At 28.9% G+C, this 22,291-nt stretch overlaps 1 protein-coding gene and 1 non-coding gene across 2 annotated transcripts in view; both read left to right on the top strand.

Moving 5' to 3' along the window:
• The window catches only part of LOC113372006 (gamma-aminobutyric acid type B receptor subunit 2), a 215,224-nt gene extending 194,894 nt beyond the window's left edge, over positions 1-20,330 (top strand). The window contains exons 11-18 of the mRNA XM_026612382.1: positions 2,565-2,843; positions 4,429-4,982; positions 12,251-12,432; positions 12,491-12,598; positions 12,727-12,934; positions 14,486-14,650; positions 15,935-16,137; positions 20,194-20,330. Of these exons, the coding sequence (XP_026468167.1) occupies positions 2,565-2,843; positions 4,429-4,982; positions 12,251-12,432; positions 12,491-12,598; positions 12,727-12,934; positions 14,486-14,650; positions 15,935-16,137; positions 20,194-20,306 (1,812 nt within the window). The 3' untranslated portion in view covers positions 20,307-20,330. The remainder of the gene's footprint in view (positions 1-2,564; positions 2,844-4,428; positions 4,983-12,250; positions 12,433-12,490; positions 12,599-12,726; positions 12,935-14,485; positions 14,651-15,934; positions 16,138-20,193) is intronic.
• On the top strand, positions 3,366-3,493 carry LOC113364404. The gene has a single exon (XR_003366106.1). It is a non-coding gene; the product is annotated as a U5 spliceosomal RNA (small nuclear RNA).
• Positions 20,331-22,291: the final 1,961 nt, after the last annotated feature.

Genomic DNA, 22,291 nt, shown 5'->3' with positions numbered 1-22,291 from the left:
ATTGATTGAGCTGTTATGAAACAATAGCTAACAATATTTTGCTTAGCATTAAAGTTCAAAATAGTTTTGATATAAACTGTCTAACTTTTCATAAATTTTTATTCAATATTATTCAAAAACTTTTTCATTCGACCTACATAACATGGAGAAATCGTTGTGAGTAAATCTACATAATATAATAAAACATAGTTCTGAAATTCCTGTTTGGAATTATCGAGAGAGTAGATCGAAGGGACTGAATTATTCGGAATATTAACCAAATAGTTAACGTTAGTTTAATACGAAGCTACGGATTTGGATTTGGGTAATACAATTGAAATGATAAAGACATTTTCATCTGGCGTATCATAGGACTCCGGTGACAATGAGTGATTTTAATATTTGGGTGCAATCCAGCACAAAATCTAATAATTACTTCATCGATTTTGTTTGAATGATAAGATAAAAACGAAAAATGTAACACAAATTTTACAGATTTGTTAAGAAAACTTCAGCATAAAATAATTTTGCTGATAAAATTAATGAATCACAATATTTTTCTTAACTCATAAAATTTCATCCCTACGTGTTATTTGAGAAACATTATTTGTTTGCTTGTTAAATAATAATAAAAAAAAATATTAAATTTGTAGTGTTTTTTTTAAATTAAAGTTTTACTAGTGTATTTAAAATTTCCTATACAATAACAGTAACTTTTTGATAGATTTATAAATTTTTCCGATAATTTTTGTTCTAAGAATAACATAATTAAAGTTAAGCAATAAAAATTATTATATTAGTAATGTTAATATTCATGATATTGACGTTGAACTAGTAAATTAATTATATAGTGAGTAGTCATTCAAAAATATTTACCAAACTGACAGTACTTTAGTAAAAAATCTAATAATAACGTGTCATTTATGTTTTGGGCATATTTTGGTCTACAATTTGGTAAAAAATCGTTTTATTAACTTACCGTAGGGCAAGTTATAGTAATCGCAAAAAAATCGAAAATGAAATTTTTTATATATCTTTACGTTTCAGAGGTTTCTGAAGATTTTGGCATACCTTACAAAAATGGATATGTGTGTGTATATGCAAAAGTGCGGATACAAATTTTTGTCGACGATTTTGGGAACACCGAACAACCGATTTAAATAAACATTCGATTCGTACTGATAAGGAAGCGTGCTAATTAGTTTTTGACGGGGGCAGGTCTAGCCGTTCCGAAGATACGATGCAAAAAGTGTCAAAAACGGTAACACGGTTTTTAAGAGGACGGAGCGTCCGATTTTAAGAATACAGAAAACATTTTACTTGTATTAATAAGATGAAGAACTAATCAAATTTTCATGAAGACAAGACTGTTTTCGGAGATCTAGTAAAAAAAAGTAAAAAAAATGCGATTCGGCGGTCAAAAATGATCATTAGACATATGCACATCAAATTATTAGATATTTTATAGAGATTTTAACAATAAGTATAAGTTTACATTCCTACGGGTTCCGTACCAATGTTTATCCGTGCTTACGCGCTTCGATATTTCTTTGAAAAAAGTTCAGAATTTCCAAAATATTTCAAAATAATTTTTTTCTTCAAAAAGTCTTTTTTTTTTCAAAAAAAAGTAAATTTTTGTCAAAAATGTATAGTTTCTCAAAAAACTAATTTTTTCAGAGTAAATTTTTTTCAAAAATGTTAATCTTTTTTAAAAATAAAAAAAATTGGTACGGGAAGTTCCAGAAATTTGCCTTAAAGCACGATGCCATGCGCCCCACTAATTTTAGTAAATTTTTGAAGTTTGACTGTTCAGGAATAATGTGTACAAGAAGATTTTCATAATTTGAATCCTTTTTGGAGATATAGCTATTCGACCATGAGAATGCGCTCCTGTAAAACTTGAAACTGTCTTTTTCGATACGATACCCACGATTTATCAACTTCGACTGTACCGATTTACTTGAAACTTTTACATAGTCTTCTTTATATACTTCTCTTCAGTATAAATAACGCTCATCCCAAATTTTAATTTTTACTATTTTTATAAAATTCGAGAATATCCGAAAAAAAATTTTTCAAAAAATATTTTTCTTACAGATACTAATTATTTTGTAAAAAAAAACATTTTTAACTTGTTTGTGGATCATACATTTGCGACATTATTCTGGATTAATAATACTGTTTTCTTCAGATAATTTCGAAGGCTAAAATCTTGGGTATAATCAGGTGCCAATTTATTTAAAACTTTTTTTTTCACTTCCTACAATTAAAATTTTGTGATAATTTTTAATTATATTTTTGTATGTTCTTAAAACATTATAATTGAACTTGTAACAAAAGATAGTAAAAATATTGTTTACGTTATTTTTATAGTTTTCAAACACTGCATTAAATTTATGCCTCTAGATCAGAATATATCCTTTACAAAAAAACGAATAAATTATTTAGTTCAAAGACTTTTATATTTTTACAAAATTATAGTTCTCCCCTATATTTAGTGTCAGCAGTTTTCCAGTCATTCATTCTGCATTTAGTAAATAGAATTAAATAAATGTTTAAACTTGAGGGATTTTGTTATTTTTGAGGCTCGTGTCTACCTCCTCTCGGCCGGCTTTTCCTTGGCATTCGGCTCCATGTTCACAAAGACATACCGTGTGCATAGAATTTTTACGAGGGCACGTGGAGGCGTCTGCAGAGATCGCCTGCTGCAGGATAAACAACTCATATCCCTCATAGGGGCTTTACTTCTTGTCGACGGTCTTGTTGTCACTTTATGGGTCACCGTGGACCCCATGGAAAGGCATCTTAGGAATCTGACACTGGAAATAAGCGCGGAGGATCGAAGTGTCGTGTATCAGCCTCAGGTGGGTAAAATTCTAATTTTAATAAAAATATTGATTTGATTCTATAATAAGAGATATTAACAGTATGTGCATGACAAGAAATTACTCAAAAGTATTATTTATTCAAATTGTTATTAAGAATTGTATTGATTCTCCCAACCAGTATTAAATTAGTTATTAGTATGGTATAGCGTATAATTTTCATAATTGCTCTATCAATTTATTTCTTTCCATACAACTCCAAATGGCAAATCACCCCTAGTTCTCAGATTTTATCAATATATAAAATTATTTTGATATTAATATTGATCTGAAATAAAATTCTATATAATAGTCATAAAATAAAAAAACTTAGTGTAAGAATCAATAATCTTTTAATTGATCTTAATATGTGCATGGCAAGAAAATACTCATATGTATTGTTTATTAAAATTGTCATTAACATTTATATTTTCATTTTCAATATGCTTATAACAATTATTATTTGGCCGGCTCTAAAATACAGAAACTAAATTGTTAGGCTGCACTTTGACACCCTGCTCGTCATTCTGGTTTCTCTTAAGAGCGAATAAATCTTCCGCCTTTTACTGAAGATTTCCGTGGAGGAGAGCACTCAAATGAGTCTTTACTTAATTTGAATTAATTTGTGAATCCGGCATTTGTTTGTTGGGCCGATAATGATCTAACTATTTTATTAATGTAATTTTGCACATGCAGTTGTAAATATCTCCAAAAACTTTTAAACTTTCAACACATTTTTATAGATAACTAGCAAACCGGGCGAACTCCGTTTCACCACCAGATGGTTTCATTTTATGTAACATTTCGTTTGGTGATTAAAAGATGAAGAAAAAAATTGTCTGCTGTTGAAATTGTATAAAAATTTGCACTATGCACGTGATTGATTTAATGGTTTCCAATTGATATGTTAGGAAACGAATAACTTATTTTTTTACATTTTTGCACAATATCACAGTGAACACAATGCCGGTTTTTCACATGAAATTAACTGGGCAGAGAACAATGAGGAGCTGTCAAACAAAAGAGTAGCAGTCAAACAAAAAATATTAGTTTGTAGTACATGCTAAGTATCAGAGATGACGCTGCGTGTGAAAAACGATTTTTCCGCTTTTCTGGATTTTTTTCTTCAATTTCCTTTGCTATAAACCTCACGGAGTCCGAGACCTTTCTAACGAATGCAAAATCGTCGAAATCGGTTCCTGCGTTCTGGAGTTATTTCGTCAGGAAGAAAAACCCGACTTATTTTTATATAAAAGATTATAAAAATATCTCATCTCTTCACATTTTTTTCGTGTGATTGTTCTGGTTTAAACACATTATATATAATTAATTCTTTTAACTTAGATTCATATTAGTTTCATCATAAAATAAAACAAATAAGGATTATCTCTAATTTTTCTAAATCATGGCTAGGCTTTTCTGGTAAGGCTTCGATGTAGTTGACTGATACATTTTTAAGGCATTAAACTTGAAGCGACATATGTTTTATGATCATGATCAAGAAAATCAATCCCATACTTGAAATTTAATATATTGCAAGTTGTATATAAAAATATGTATATATGAAAATATTTTTTTTCCGCAGGTGGAGGTCTGTCGATCTCTGCACACGCACAGTTGGCTCGGCGCCCTGTACGCTTACAAGGGCCTCCTCCTCCTCGTGGGCGTTTACATGGCTTGGGAGACGCGGCACGTGAAAATCCCGGCTCTGAACGACTCTCAATACATAGGAATATCAGTCTACAGTGTCGTAATAACTAGCTGTATAGTTGTAGTTCTAGCCAACCTCATCTCCGAACGTGTCACTTTAGCTTTCGTCACAATATCAACACTGATATTGTTCTCAACGACGGCCACTTTATGTTTACTTTTCGTACCAAAATTAAACTCGATCATGAACCAAGAAGAACAAGCCGATCCTGTGGTTCATAGCATGGGGTTGAAAATTGAATGCAATACGAGGAGATTTGTTACAGATGATAAGAGAGAATTACAGTACAGAGTTGAGGTGCAAAACAGGGTTTACAGGAGGGAAATGGCAGCGCTGGATGCAGAAATTAGTAAGTTGGAGAAAATGTTGTCGGAATCTTTACATTCGAGTAGGTCGACGTCTACCGCCAGCATTAATGCGAAACATAAATTGAAGGTAAGGAAATAAATATATACCATTACATTTTTTTTAATATCTGCACTTTAACGGCTGGTGCGACTATCGGCCAGGCCGTTTCTTTATAAATCGCAGAAAAGTGAAATTTTTTTTGTCTACGTTTTAGCCCGCAATTCTGAATCGATTTTGAAAATTCAAAAACCGTTCGAAAGATATTGGTTGGGAATCGTGCTGATTAGTTTTTGGTAGAGATCGGCCGGGCCGTTTTTTTGTAATAAAGTTAAAAAAAAAAAAATTCGACGATTTTTATGATATTTTTTTGGCCGTAGATACCATAGTCTTCTAGATCATACTAAAATAAAATTAGATGATTTAGTTGGTATAACGGTAGTGTACTTGGTCTTGAACATAGTAAACCATTAAAGTCCTACGGAAACTGGTTCAATTATAATTATTGATTAATTAAAATTATTGATTTTTGAAAATTTGCTTTTAGAAAATACTCCGAGTAAACGTGTTCGTTCGTTCGTTTGCAATGATGTGTAATAAATCCACTCGGAATACTTATAATCACTTATAAATTAATTTATTTTTTATTGATTAAGTCGATTATTTACACATATCGGGAAGTTCATGTAACTTGCCTCAAGGCTAAATACTAATTTAACTAGTTTTATTTAAAATGTACTATTTTTATTTATTCGAAAACTTTCCTTTCACTATCATGAAAATATTTTCATTCTTATATGTGAAAATGAGGCATGAATAACGAATAATTATTTTCAAAGTTATTTAATCAAGATAAACTATTTTTTAGTTCTACTAATTAAAATTAAAATAATTTTGTTTGCTATCTATGAAATTGAACAATAAATAAATTTAGTCAAATACTATTCTAAATTACACTAAATTAGCGGATACATTACAGAATATTCGAGCAAAACTTTTAAAACCGTTTTTTTAGTAAAATTAAAATTCGAAAACCGGTTTTCTGAAATGTCGGTTTTTCTTATAAACCCTATTGCTGACACAGCTTTTCAATACGTAAAATTTTTGAGTTATTTACATTATATGCACTAGGATCTACTAGAATCTAATAATATTTCATAATGTAGTTACAACAGCGATTAAAATCTCTCTCACGTATCTCATAAAATTGAAAATTAATTAGAAATCTATTAAAACGCCTTTAGAATTTGGATCAAAATAAAAAAACACTCCTCAATTTTTTGTTACATGCTATAAATTCTTTATGAATTATTATGTAGCAGCGATGCAACATTTTTAATATATTTGCAGCATGTATCATAATTTATCAGAGTATTTCAAAAGTTCAGGTTTCGCAGACGAAACCAATTTATAAAAACCATTAACTGGCGTTCCGGGGCAACCGAAAATCTAATTTAATTACGCAGGAAAGTCTTGTTAAGATAAATTATTTTGTAATTAAAATCTCGGCTGAGCTTTATGCAATATAGACTAGGATGCCGTCACGCACGATTGTTATTTAGGCGCGACAGACTTGTGTTTAATTAATTTATTTGTATGCTAAAAGCTTAAATTATTAAAATAAAAAAACTTGTATATACTAAACACTATTAGTTGCTAATTTGACATTAAATGAATAAAGAGTTATTGATTAATTATATATGTTTATTAAGAAGTCATACATCTCGCATATACTCACTTTTTGGTCTTATATCAATGTTTAATTTTCTGTTTTTATATAAAAATATATTTTGTGCTATTATACTATCGTATGATATAGTTTCATACAATGACATACTACTATAATATCGATTTACAACATAATTTCTGATTGTAAACATATTTATATTTATTAATTTATTAACAAGAACACTTTTAACCTATCTATTTCGCAAGATAGATAATAGTATAAATTTACTATGTGAACTATGTGAACTAAATTTGTAAAATTTCTATAGCAGTTTTTTACCTTTATAGTGAATGTAGATTTATATCATAGTTAGGAATATTAAATGTTTTTTTGTAATTATCAATTTAAACGCATTGTTAACCTCCTCAGAGTAAATTACAGTAAACGCAAAAAAATTACTTGGCCGGTCGCACGTTTCTTATTTTGTTCATTAGTTAAAAGGTATTTTAATTAGTTTCCAACCTACACAATCCACGTTTCTGGTTTGCAGAATACTTTTGCATAAAATTATTACGATTTCATTAATTTGTCGATTTTAAATTGAAGTCGCGGAAGCCCCTTTCTTTGAGGAAATTATTTTGTTTGAGTACTTCATGTTTCATTAAGTCTTTTGATATAAACATATTTTATAAAAAAAAATCGATATAAAAGCAATCGATTATTATTGATAGGGAAATGTGCTGATTAGTTTTTATTAGAGGCAGGTCTAGCGGTTTCGGAAATACGGAGCAAAGAGTGCAGAAAATAAAAATCGAGTTTTTGAGAGAATGGAGTATCCGATCGGAATAATTCAAAAAGCATTCTGCTCGTGTTGGCAAAACAATTGTTTTTGAAAGAAAAATATATAAAAAAAAAATTTAAAAAAATTATTTTTGTTTATCAAGAATAATTCAGATTTTAAATTTAATTGTGACCAAAGTTCTAAAGCTTACTTATATACTTTAAATAAATAACTTTGACTTGGTAATTCAGTTTATATAATTTTTATAAATATTAGAAAATGTTACAGTATTTATAATAATCTATTTGAAAACATTTAATATTCCTCTATCATTTTGTTACGGTACGGGAAGTTCCAGCAATTTGCCTTAAGGCACGATGCCATACACCACTAGTTTATTTCAATGTTTTCCATGTCATATAAACAGCACCAACGTTCGTTTTGCATACTATAGTAGTACCTAGCGGTATAGGTGAGATTAATTTTAAAATTAATTGCATCGTAATATAATAAGATTATAGCTCTTAATTACAAGATTACCAATATAGATTACGATGTTAATCACTTAAATGTTTAATGTGCGATATGCGCTTCCGACGACCGTGCGGATAATGGAAAGCATGGATCTAAGATCGATATTGAAGTAATTTTACTATTTTTACTTTTCTAACTGATTTATATTTTGAACATAATGTAAGTGACATTTTTCCAATTTAATTAATTAATATTTCAATTGTATATGATCGAAAAGTCCAACAATCCATTTTCTGGCTAAGTAACTACATGTCTATGTATCTGCCTGTCTGCTTTCGTAGCTGCCTACATGTCTCATTTTCTACTTTTCTACTTGTCTATCTGTTTTCCTTCTACTTGTTCACATGTTTGTCAACCTGTCAACCCCAAATGGCTGGACCTGCCTTTGCCAGAAAACAAATCAGCACGTCTTTCCATCAACGTTTTCCAAATCACTCAAATCGTTTGATCCGCACTCTCGAAAACATCGGCAAAAAATTGTATCCGCACATACATACAACCACACACTTAAACAAATACATCCATTTTTGCTCAGATAGGCCAAAATACTCAGAAAACTTTGAAACGTAAAGAGAGGCAAAAATTTTCATTTTAAATTTTTTTGCGATCACTATAATTTGCCCTACTGAAAGTAAAAAAGATTTTCAGTCATGATCGCTATAAAAAATACTATGTAAATTATATTTATTGAAATATATATGATATTTCTTTTATATTGAACAAAATAATAGTAAGTTGAAATAAAGCTTTCTCTAACATAATAATCTGTAATTGAGCATGCTTAATCAATATTTTTAAAAGCAAAATTTATTGTCTGGCATAAAAGCTTTGTTAAATAACAAAAAATAATATTGTTAGTTGTCATAAAAGCGATGACACAATATATCGTAATTTATTCAACTGCATAATATTTTTTATTCAAATAACTGCAATAGGTATGAAATGAATTCAAAGTTTATGAATGTGGTTTCTGTTTGTTCTGGTCAAATATTCCGCTGAATTTAACAGATTTTGGGGCGTGGAAAAACCGATCGGGCACAGTCGAATTAGCAATTTAAAATATTTAATAATGGTGGAATTTATTTTCATAGATAAATTTTTTTGTTGATATTTATAATAACCAAAAACTATTAAACTATAACAAGATCATTTTGATCAATTTTCATATACTTTAAAACAGAACAATTGATGTTTGAATATTTATACATTTCTACCAAAGCAAATGTGCAGGAGTAATAAAATACTATACTACCTATATATTACTACTAAGAAATTGAATACTAAATAAAATATTTGAATGTTTTGTTTTGCCAAAACTTAACTTCCAGAAGAGAAAACTTTTGTTCCGCTACAATATCCGATTCTTATTGAAATCACTTCTGACTATTTTAATTGAACTTTGCGTGATAATTGGTTTTCACATACTGATAGTCCGAGCAAAAATCCTAAAACGCTATACTACAAATAGTTTGGAATAATGAGAAACCCTCTTAAGATAAACACGGAAAGTAATTATAATATTTGAGAAATTAATACAAAATTGAAAAAAAAACAACACTTTCTAGCATTATAAAGTCCTGCAGCAACTCAGTATGATTTATTAAATATTGATTTCTTATTGTATAATTGAATATTCACATATATCGGAAAATTTATGCAACTTGCGTTAAAGCAAAATCCCACTTACACTTAGTTATTATTTATACATATCATTAAGTTCGTGCAACTTGAAGCAAACAGCTTACTTACACCTTATTAACTTTTCGTAGGGCAAGTTATAGTAATCGCAAAAAAATCGAAAATGAGAATTTTTGAAATGAAGGTTTCTGAATATTTTGGCCTACCTTAGAAAAAATAGATGTATGTGTGTGTGTATGTGTGTGCGCGTGTGTGTGCGTGCGGATACAAATTTTCGTCGACGATTTCGGGAACACCGATCAACCGATTTGAATAATTCAAGAAACATTCGATTCATATTGATAAGGACACGTGCTGATTAGTTTTTGGCGAAGGCAGATTTAGCCGTTCCGAAAATACGGAGCAAAAAGTGCCAAAAATGGTAACTCGGTTTTTAAGAGAACGGAGTGTCCGATTTTAATAATTTAAAAAACATTTTACTTGTATTGATAAGATGAAAAATTGATCAAATCTTCGTGAAGGCAGGTCTAGCGGTTTTGGAGATCTAGTAAAAAAAGTAAAAAAAGCCATTTGGCGGTAATAAATGATCATTAGACATATGCACATCAAATTATCAGATATTTTATAGAGATTTTAACAATAAGTAGAATTTTTGTTTACATTCCTATGGGTTCCGTACTATAGGAATACCAATATTAATCGATTTTTTTTATCAATCTACATGTTCATCCGTAGTTAAAGCAGTACGATTGCTTTAAAAAAAAGTTCAGAATTTCCAAAATAAGTCAAAATAAAGAAAACATTTTTTTTTAAATAATTTTTGATTCAAAAAGAAGTAATTTTTTGTCAAATTTATAGATTCTCAAAAATCTATTTTTTTTAAGTAAATTTTTTTCAACATTGTTAATCTTTCAAAAAAAAAAATAATTTTTGGTACGGGAAGTTCCAGCAATTTGCCTTAAGGCACGATGTCATGCGCCCCACTAGTTCACTTATTAACGGTAATTAACGCGTTACCGAGGAAAATACGCAAGACAATAGCTAATCGTTGTTTTCATCATTCAAGTATATTTTGTACGTATGTCTATTAATTTGATGCAGGTGTTCTAAATTTCCAAATAATCCATCAATTCCAAATATTGATATTCGAGACCAGCTTTGAATACTCTAGTAACCGCTCTCAATTCAGTGAGACGTGCAATTGTAGATAATTCAATCTAAAAGGGACACAGCGTTTGGCTGAAAGGAATTTCCAATTTGAATATCATTTTGGTACTTCATCCCATCAGGGCTTTTTATTCATATATGTAGTATATATAAAGGTCACAGAATTCGACCTATATGCCGATAATATCAATATCAATAAAAAAGATTTTCTAAACGGGATTTCATTGAATTCGTTTTTTGCCCCAAAATGTCACAGCAGGTCAATTCGTTTATATTAGTTCTTTGATGTACGAGCATTAAAAATGCTGTTTGGATCATTGCTATGCAAAAGCCTTTATAAAATATTAATCGAGTTTTTTTTTATCAACCTACATGAATATAAATTTATTACTTAAAATTTTATCTAAAGTTTTACACACTGATAATGACATCGATTTAATTATATATATATATATATATATATATATATTATATATATATATATTTTGTGATATGAGTGGAACGAATATTAAATGTTAAACATGAACTATACAACACTCAGATTTTTAACACACACTTTATTTAATAATTACAGACGTTTCATCTTCAGTGTAATTTCAACTAGTGGGGCGCATGGCATCGTGCCATAAGGCAAATTGCTGGAACTTCCCGTACCAAAAATTATTATTTTTTTTTTAAAACTATTAACATTTTTGAAAAAATTTTACTTAAAAAAAAATTAGACTTTTGAAAAACTATAAATTTCATAAAAAAATAAAATGTTTTTTTATTTTGACATATTTTGGAAATCCTGAACTTTTTTTCCAAGCAATCGTACTGCTTTAAAGGCATAGAGACGAAATGTCAAAGCGCGTAAGCGCCGCGTCACCTATATAACAAAATTTATACTTATTGGAAAAATCTCTATAAAATATCTGATAATTTGATGTGCATATGTCTAAATGATCATTTTTGACCGCCAAATGGCATTTTTTTTTTACTTTTTTTATTAGAATTCCAAAACCGCCTTCATGAAAATTTGATCAGCTCTTCATCTTGTCAATACAAGTAAAATGTTTTTTGAATTATTACAATCAGACGCTTCGTTTCCTTAAAAACTCAGTTACCATTTTTGGCACTTTTTGCCCCATATCTTCGGAACGGCTAGACCTGCCTTCGCCAAAAACTGATCAGCACGTCACCTTTTCAATACGAATCGAATGTTTTTTGAATGATTCAAATCGCTTCATCCGTGTTCCCGAAATCGTCGACAAAAATTTGTAACCGCACACACACACATACATCCATTTTTTCTAAGATATGCCAAAATGTTCAGAAGGTTGTGAAACGTAGAGATATATAAAAATTTTCATTTTCGATTTTTTTGCGATTACTATAACTTGCCCTAGGGGAAGTTAAAAGCAATTTTATATTTATAACTATATATATATATATATATATATATATATATATATATTCATTATTTATTCAAGAATCGGTTCTTGTATCTGAATCAGAAAGAATTTAATATTATAGTTTTTTTTTTAGGAGGAACACGAAGGAATGATCCACCATCCCAGAACCCCCAGCATAGGTGGTGGTTTACCAATGCTCTTACTATCAGTACTACCTCCGGTGATTCCAAGGGCTAGCTGGCCATCTGCTCAACCTGGACCGCCCTCCATCAGACGGAGCGTTTGTTTCAGCTCTCAGCCGGGACTGGACGATGCTGGCATCGATTTGATCAGGGCTTGCTGGGCTGGTGGTTAGATAGTGATAAATCAAATTAAGATGAATTAATATTGATAGTTTATTTTTGTCAGGACCATCAGCTTTGGGCGGAGAAAAACGAGGATTTCTGGACAAAATTCGGGGATTGTTCGGCGTGAGTCGACCAGTTAGTAGGAAAACTTCTGGAGCTTCGCTAGCTGGTATCAAAATAATACTTTTTCATTTTTTTCTCAAACAACTATACATTTGAGTGAAAAGATTTCAAATATTATAATTGTAAGAATAACATTTTTATATTTTTCAATCAAATTTTTGTTATTTATGGAAGGTAACAGCACTGGAATAGCGTCTGCTCTCAAAATTCACATGGGGGTGCTAGCTGGCCTAGTACCAGGAGCTGGTTCGAAGGCACAATTTGCTTCGTGCAATACTTTAGACACTGGTCATCATTTGCTGCAAGTTCAACGACGCCCTTCCTTTGCTAAAAGTGGTCCGACAATCAATATTCTGCCTGATGACGAACAAACAAACGGAAGGTAATTGTATCATTAATTGTTTTAACAAATTACGTTAAATGAATAATTTTTATTGATATAATCGAATAGTTGTCAACATATGTATAAAATTCGAAATATTATATTTCGGTGCATTTGCTTTATATTCTTGCTTTCAGAATTAGTTTAATAAAAGTCGATTGGCTTGCATTTAGGCTATATTTTGTTTTATAGCAATTTTTGTACTTTATTGCATGTCTCTGACTTGATTTTTTCTAACAAGTTTGTGAGATGTTGTGTATTTTGTGATTTATAATTTTTGTATTGTAAAATAGAATCGAATCATCTTGTAATAATCAAGTAATATTGCTTTATCATATAAATCCCCGGATAGGTTTTCGGGTTGGCCGGCACGAGATATTTTCAACATTTTTTTATATTCTTTTGGTCAATTTTCATTTTTAATTTTTTTTTTATGATATAAAATACATAACCCTAAATTTTGAACCTCCTTATATATATATATATATATATATATATATATATATAAAAATGGAGCTCTCGATCAAATGATCCGGTAAAACTCGAAAATGGCTAAACCGATTTGGCCAGTCTTAATCTTGAAAAATTCGTGCTAATCAGTAGGTTGTCGGAAAAATGAGTAGAAGGCAGTTTTACTGAACGTAGTCAGATAATTGTTTGTTTGAAATTTGTTGGTTTTTACAATATAGTTCAAATTGGACCTTTGTGCCTCGCCCTGCTCTACATATATACTTTTTATTAAATTTACTTTAATTCATCGAATGTTACTTGAATCTTTTCAAAAAGCAGGTCAAAAAAGAAATACTTAATTCATTTTTTAGAATTTTGTGTATTATTTACAATTATATACGAAATCCAGAATCCAAAAAGAATCTGAAAAACTTGAAACGTAATCAATAAGTCGAAAGACCAAAAAAGACTTGGATTGGATTAATATAATTATAATTAATTATAAGATAAATATAATTTCTATGGAAAGTGTGTAAAACTTCCAGATTGATTGTGTTGACAAAATATAGACAAACTAATAGGGTTTATTGTTTTGATAATACCTCATTGTATATAGCATTCAAACAACACATCCTTATACACTTAAAGTATTAATATTTTTGAATCTCTAGAAATTGTTTAGAATATACCTTACTTAGCAAAACAACGTTTGCCGGGTATATATATATATATATATATATATATATATAAATATAAATATATATATATATATATATATAAATACATATATACTATGGAATGAGAAGAACTCTCACACTATTTCTTCCCTGAATCTAGTTGGAGTTTAACTCAGCTCACAGAGCCCTAGGGCAGTACTACCCATTATTATTATTATTATTATTATTATTATTATTATTATTATTATTATTATTATTATATGTATGTATATTTGTGCGTGTGTGTATAGATAATAAGATAAATGAGATATATGGGATGTGTATAAGACGGATAAAATATTAGGAAGCTAAAATATAATTATTTATATAAGATATATAAAGAGTACAATATACTAAATGACTTCTTTTTTTTTCTTTATTTTAGAATTTTTCCGCTGGTGTTTTCAATAACTAATATGTCAGAAAATGATAAAAGTACAGAGATTGTAACATCAGCAACCTTGCACACTGAAGTTTCAAAAGAGGATATCAAACATCGGGATTCCCTAGATCCAAATACTACTTCTTATTCATCCGTAGTTACAAATAAGTATGTTGATTATTCTAAAATATTGTCATAATTATATTTAATTTAAATAATTCATATAATTTCGGCAAATTATAATATATGCAAATTTCTAACTCTATTATTGTTCAACCATTATAATAATTATTTAAAATATCATTACTCATAATCAGGTGATATACTTTATAGTTTCTTCCTTTATTAATAAATGTCATAACGCATTATATATATGAACCGTGTTCCCGAATTCGTCGACGTAAATTTGTATTCGCCAAAGGTATGCCAAAATGTTCGGATACCTTTGACACGTGAAGACATATAAAAAGTTTCATTTTCGATTTTTTGCAATTACTATAATAACTTAGCCTATGTTAAGTTAATGAAGTTTAACCTTCCCGTAGTGTAAATTATAGTAATTGCAAAAATATCGAAAATATTTCAAAGCAATCGTACTGCTTTATAGCAGCATGGAAACGAAATATAGACGCCCGTAAGCGCCGCGTCGCCGTCTAACGGACAAACGATGTTACGGAACCCATAAAAATGTAAACAAAATTTATACGTATTATTATAATGTCCATAAAATATCTGATAATTTGATGTGCATATGTCTAATGATCATTTTTGAGCGCCAAATGGCTTTTTGTTTTTTCATTAGATCTCCGAAACAGCTAAACCTGCCTTCATGAAGATTTGATCAATTCTTTATCTTCTCAATACAAGTAAAATGTTTTTTGAATTTTTAAAATCGGACGCTCCGTTCTCTTAAAAACCGTGTTACCGTTTTTGGCACATTTTGCCCCGTATCTTTGGAACGGCTAGACCTGCCTCCAACAAAAACTAATCAGCAGGTCTCCTTATCAGTACGAATCGAATGTTTTTTAATTTATTTAAATCGGTTGATCGGTGTTTTCGAAATCGTCGACGAAAATTTGTATCCGAACACACACGTACACACACACATACATCAATTTTTTCTAAGGTATGCCAAAATATTCAGAAACCTTTGAAACGTCGAGAAATGCAAAAACTTTCATTTTCGATTTTTTTGCGATCACTATAACTTGCCCTACGGGAAGTTAATAAAGAAAACACTTTTTTGCAAAGTTTTTTTTCCAAAAAGTTGATTTTTTTTCAAAAATAAAAACTTTCTCAAAAATCTAATTTTTTCAAACTTAAAAAAAAATTGAAATCTTTTTTAAAAAAAATAATTTTCGATACGAGAAGTTCCAGCAATTTACCCTAATGCACGATGCCATGCACCACTAATTTACTATTTTATTTTATATTTATCCATTTCTTTAACAGAATATCAACAACCATTAGTATGTCGGAGTTGGGCGCCGAAGCTCGAGCCATCGGCTTGAGGCAAGGAAGCAGGCCTCGCTGCAGGTCGATGGAAGACGCCAGCCTGACGCTGCCCGGGTCCAGGCGGGGTTCCGGACTGTTAGCCGTTTCCTGGATACCATCTGATCTAAAGCAAACTAGACCTGTCGCATTTGCTTCCAGCGGTACCACTTGCATACACATTTTGTATATATATATTATATATTATATATGTATAATATATGTATATATAATATACATATATATTATATATGTAATATATATCTGTCAATTTTAATTTTTAATTTTTTTATAATTTTTATATAAAAAACATATATAACCCTAAAACCACCTCCTACAAACCCATATTTTGTAAGAATTATTTACAAGATTTAATAGTAATTACGTCTTTTTTCATAAACCGTACTTTCGATCGCGATGAAAATTTGGGAAATTGTTAGGTAAATCCAGAGACAGGTTTCCGAATATTTTGATTGAAGCCAAGTGGAATTTTTTTCTGTAAATTTTAATTTTTAATTGTTTAAAACCCTAAATATTCAACCTCTTACCATAAACCTCTATTTTGTAAGAATTATTTAATAGTAATTATATTATTCTTCATATACCATGCGTCCGATCCGATGGGGATTAGCCTAAGACATTTTAACATTTTTTTTAGTCAAATTTTACTTTTTATAGACTGGTAAATTGGTAAACAGGTAGGCAGGACAAGTGGTAGATAGACGAATTTGTAGACAGATAAAGTAAACAAGTACATTAGTGGACATGTAGATGATAGGTAAATTGGTAGATATATAGAAAGAGATGACAGGTATATTGGTTGACAGGTATGTTCATAAACAGGTTGTTAGGTAATTTGGTAGACAGGATAATTGACAGACATATTGATAAATAGATAGTAGACAGATGAACAGGTAGACAGATAAATAGCTAGATTTGGAATTAAAGGATTTGTAAAATGGTAGGTAAGACAACTGATAAATAGACAAATAACCAGTCAGATAAACCGATTGACTGATAGATTGGTAGACATGTGAAACGAGTTGGCAGGCCGGTGAAATGGTAGATTAATAAACAGGTTAGTAGGAAAATTGGTAAACATATTGTTAAACCATATTTATGACTGTTAAATTGAAAAATTGTTGAGCAGGTTAATTAGTTGGCACATAGAACGGTAAAACAGGTATATTGTTAGACAGCTGGTGATCAGGTAAATTGGAAGATATTAAAAATGGTGGACAGGACAACTGGTAGATCGACGAATAATAAGATAGATAAATAGGTTGACAGGCATATTGGTACGCCGATAAAATGACAAACAAGTTGAAAGGTACTTTGGTAGACAAATTGTTAAGCAGATAAATTGGTGGTTAGCTGAATTGGTAGACTGATAATGATTATTTAAAATATACTTACGCAGGTAATTAGTTTATAGTTTTTTATAGGTTGACAGGTTGACAGGTATACTGGTGGACAGGTAAATTATTGGACAGGTAAATTGATGGATAAGATCTGGTGAAATGCTTGACTGACAAACAGGTTAGCAGATACACTGTCGCGAGAAAGACAGATAGTATTCTAGACAGGTAGACTACAATCCAAAAAAAATGATAATCTAAAAGTGACAAATACACATTTTTGTTCGACTTTTTAATTTAAACTAAAATACGGCGATGCGTGAATGGGTACATTTAATATATATATATATATATATAGACATAGCTCAAAGGTAGCATGTCCGACTCACATGCCGTAGAAACCGTCATTCAGTGGAAAAAAGAATTAATTATACAAAAATACACTACACTATTACACTATGATAAACCAAGCTATTAATAACTGAAACATTTAAATTAATTTTTTTTTTTTTGACAATTTTTTAGTCGTTAGCTAACTTGTACACACTATAATGTAACCAAAAAATTGTCAAAAAAAAAAATAATAATTAGTTTAAATGTTTCAGTTTTTAATAGCTTGGTTTATCATAGTGTAATAGTGTAGTGTATTTTTGTATAATTAATTCTTTTTTCCACTGAATGACGGTCTCGATGAAGACCGAAACGTATGGATAAATAAAGTATTTCAAAACTACTTTAGTTTTTTTTATTTGGTGTTACTGCCCGATTATAAATAACTCATCAATATATATATATATATATATATATATATATATATATATATATATACTTAGATACTACACATTCTTTAATATTACATTTAAATTACATTTAATTATTGAAAATACAAAAAACAACTATCGCTTGCAAAGCTTGACACAGTAATCAAGTACTGTGTATGAATTTGTAGTATATAAGTAACTGTTTTTGAAATTATACTGAAGATGTGGCATAGCATGGTCTCGAAACGTCTGTAATTACCAAATAGTGTGTTTTAAAAATCTGAGTGTTGTATTGTTCATATTTAACATTTAATATATATATATATATATATATATATATATGTCAATTGTTTCATGGCATTTAAACATATTTAAAACTAGTTAGTATTGGTATTTTGCCTTGAGGCAAGTTACATGAACTTCCCGGTATGTATTAGTTTTGATTGTTATCGACTTAATCAATAAAAAATAAATTAATTTATGAGTTTTACTACACATAATTGAAAACGTACGAACACGTTAACTCCGAGTATTTTCTAAAATCAAATTTTTAAAAATCAACAAATTTTACAATTGAACCAGTTTCCGTAGGACTTGAATGGTTTAGTATGTTCATTAAGACCAGGTACTTTATCGTTAAACCAAGTAAATCGCCTAATTTTGATTTTAACAAACGTTAAAATACTACTAATTTTCTTAAAATGTGATCGATTTTTAAAATTAAACTACTTGTCGTAAGGCATTAATATTTCAGTAAGTTCTATACGACCATGATATATATAGTTCAAAAAAGATCCATGGAAATCGGCTTAATTTTTTTTTCAACGGTTAATTAAAAGAAAACGGCTCGATATATTTTCACCTAAAACTAATCAGTATCATTCCCAACTAATATCTTTGGAACAGTTTTTGATTTTTTTACATCGATTCGGTAGTATGAGCTTAAATGTGGACGAAAGTTTTAACACTTTCTCCAAATTACAAAGAAACGGCTCGGCCGATCGTCGTGCAAGATTGAGAAAGGATAATCCTCATCGAAATATATAAAATGGCTTTCAAATTTCTAAAATCGATTCAGGCGTTTTTGTGCAAACGTCGATGAAAGGTGTAATTTTGACAAACGCTAATAAAACAATACTATTTTTTGCAAACTTTGACGAATTTTCAAAATTGAACGACTTGTCCGTCGGCCGTAATATTTTAGTATGATCTAGAAAACCATGATATTTATCACCAAAAAAAATCATGAAAATCGTAAAAAAAAATTTTTTTAACACTTTATCACAAGAAAACGGCCCGGCCGATTTTTACAAAAAACTAATCAGGTCGATTCTCAATCAATATCTTTAGAATGATTTTTAAATTTTTAAAATCAGAATTGCGGGCTAAAACGTGGACGAAAAAATTTTCACTTTTCTGCTATTTACGAAGAAACGGTGAGACCGATCGTCGCACAAAATTGATGAAAATAATTGTCGAATAAAAGTAATACACATATACAACTATTTCCGATTATATACCTTCAGGAGGTCATACAAAGATCACAGAAACCGTTATTATTTTAATGAAATGAGTGCAATGTAATAATAAAATTAAAATGTTTCAAAATTATACTAAACCTACTTATTCTTGATATTACATTATTTTGTTAATTTTTAAACTGTTATTATTAATTAAAACTACACAATACTATTCATCAACTAATCATTTATAATAAATACTAATAAATAATTCTTAAGAATGAGATACCTCAGCCAATACTATTCATCAACTAATCATTTATAATAAATACTAATAAATAATTCTTAAGAATGAGATACCTCAGCCAAAATTTAAAGTCAATTCAAAATTATTAAAAAGGCCGAGTGAATATACCAATCTATAGCTAAAATTTTACTAAAATTTAAGAGACAATGAAAAAATTGTGTAGATAAACTGATATCTAATAAAATAAAGATAAAAGTTTGTTTGATAATTTTGTAATAAATTATTTGCTCTATAATAAATAAAGATTATTTATAATATAATTAAATTGACACCAATGCTATTTATTCAACTTTTTTTTGTAATAACCCATAAAATCTTATATATGAAATTATAGGTGATGTTTGGGCCGATGCTGGAATTCCTCTAAGTGAATTAGAAAATCATCAAAATCGAAGAAAATCAAGGACAAATAATGACCATGCCAATTGTGAAAAAAGATTTTCATAGATTTTATATTAAGTTATATACGTCTAAAAATAAATGTAAATATATATATATATATATATATATATATATATATATATTCACATAATTTGTAAATTATATATTATATAATATCAGAATTGTCTGTCGATTTTGTTAGCAAACCGCTGGCGGGTTGGAATAGTGAAATTGATAAATGTAGCTGCATTTTTGAAACTTTCAATGTACATTTAATTAAAAAAATAATAAATTACTATAGTATAAAAGAACATTATATAAGGAAACAAAAATGAAGAAATTATCTCGCCACAAAATCATAAATATATCCATGATATATCCAACTGCATCATGAAACATCATTTGAAAGTATAAGTTCAAAAATATTTCTGGCTCGAATATTTTGATTAAGATTAACAAATAGACTACTGCAAAATAGCTACTTTTTTCTAAAACCTTTGAAGGGCTATTTAGACCAAAACGACATAGAATATATTGAATGAAATAGGTGCATAGGGAATAAATTACTTTAGTAAAAAAAAGTATGAAATGTAAATTATTGTATTAGTATTTAAATTATTTTCTAATTTCGCAGAAATAAAATTATATTAGTCAATAAATTATGAATGAAGTATATTTATTAATAATAACTAGTTAAGTATGTTAAATTTATGTGAATCTGCAACGTACAATCACATTAAATGTGCGCCTGATATATTTATATACATATATATTTAATTATGTGTCATTGTAATCCAAATAATATAATTAAAACTAACTGTAAGTTTTAAAACTATTGTGATTAAATACAACTGAGATTTTGCAAAGCAATAAATTATTTGAATTTGAAATTTACGAATCATATCAATATTAATATAGCAATATTTCAAAATAATTTCTTAGTTTTTACATTAAGTTATTAACTTAATATGTTCAATTAAAAATTTAGTCAAAATTAATTTATTAGTTTTCTCATAATTATATCTTTACAAGTATTTTAGCATAATTTGTACTTGCCCACAAAATGTAACAAATAAATGTAAATTGAACATTTTTTTTTTTAATTAATATCGTTTGAGTGTTATATACTTACATATCAAATAATATTAAAATGTTACAACTTTTCATTTAAAAGCGCACCTTATTGCTGAAAGTTTATTACAATGCGACAGATTTCTCATCACTAATTCGTATGCATTTTTCAATACCATCTACTCTACAATATAGAATTAATATGTCTAAGCTAACCGTCCATTGTTGTTTTTGGGAAATACGACTAAAGACAAAATTACGGAAACTACAGACATTACAAAACAAGACACTACGACTAGTACTTAACAAAATAAGGAACCCATTGACTAGACCGGAGGTAGGAAACCTTTTTGCCATTAGAGGCCACACTTAAATTAGGCAGCAATGAAAGAGGCCGCATAAGCTGATTGACCTAAAAAAGTGACTTTTGTGAAATTATTATAGTTTTTTTCATAGTTTTAACAATTTATTGAATTATATAGAAAAAAGTAAATAAAATACTTCAAAATTCAAAATATAATATAATATATAATAATAATAATATAAAATAATATAACAATATTACAAAAAATACAATAAAAAAAATAATTTTTAAAAACTAAGTTAGTGATTTATTTGGCTTTGTCTTTTGCTTGCCAGCTTTTTGCTTGGCAACTCAGCAATTTATGACAAAATGACCAATAAATGTCGAGATGTAAAATTTCTGGGTGTGAAGGAAATCGAACGAAATTTCATTCAATTTTCTTGAAGATTGGAAAAAAAGTTGGTATGTTTCGAAAGTATGTAATGAGATAAAATCGACTTTGTTTCGATAAAATCGAATTTTAGTTCGTTTTAATTTCATTTAAACAATCATTTGTTATATAAAAATGACATTAAAGTCTTTTGATTTGAATTTGATTTTCATATTCTTATTGTTACATAATTATTTGAAATAAAAAAATATATTTTTTTCTGATACCTTTGAATTCACTGATAAA

Source organism: Ctenocephalides felis, unplaced genomic scaffold (assembly GCF_003426905.1).
Source record: "Ctenocephalides felis isolate EL2017-DRISC unplaced genomic scaffold, ASM342690v1 CF-g0.4_SCAFFOLD_00845, whole genome shotgun sequence".
Classification (NCBI taxonomy): domain Eukaryota; kingdom Metazoa; phylum Arthropoda; class Insecta; order Siphonaptera; family Pulicidae; genus Ctenocephalides; species Ctenocephalides felis.
The sequence above is the reverse complement of the archived record's forward strand: the minus strand, read 5'-3'. Positions and strand labels throughout refer to the sequence as shown.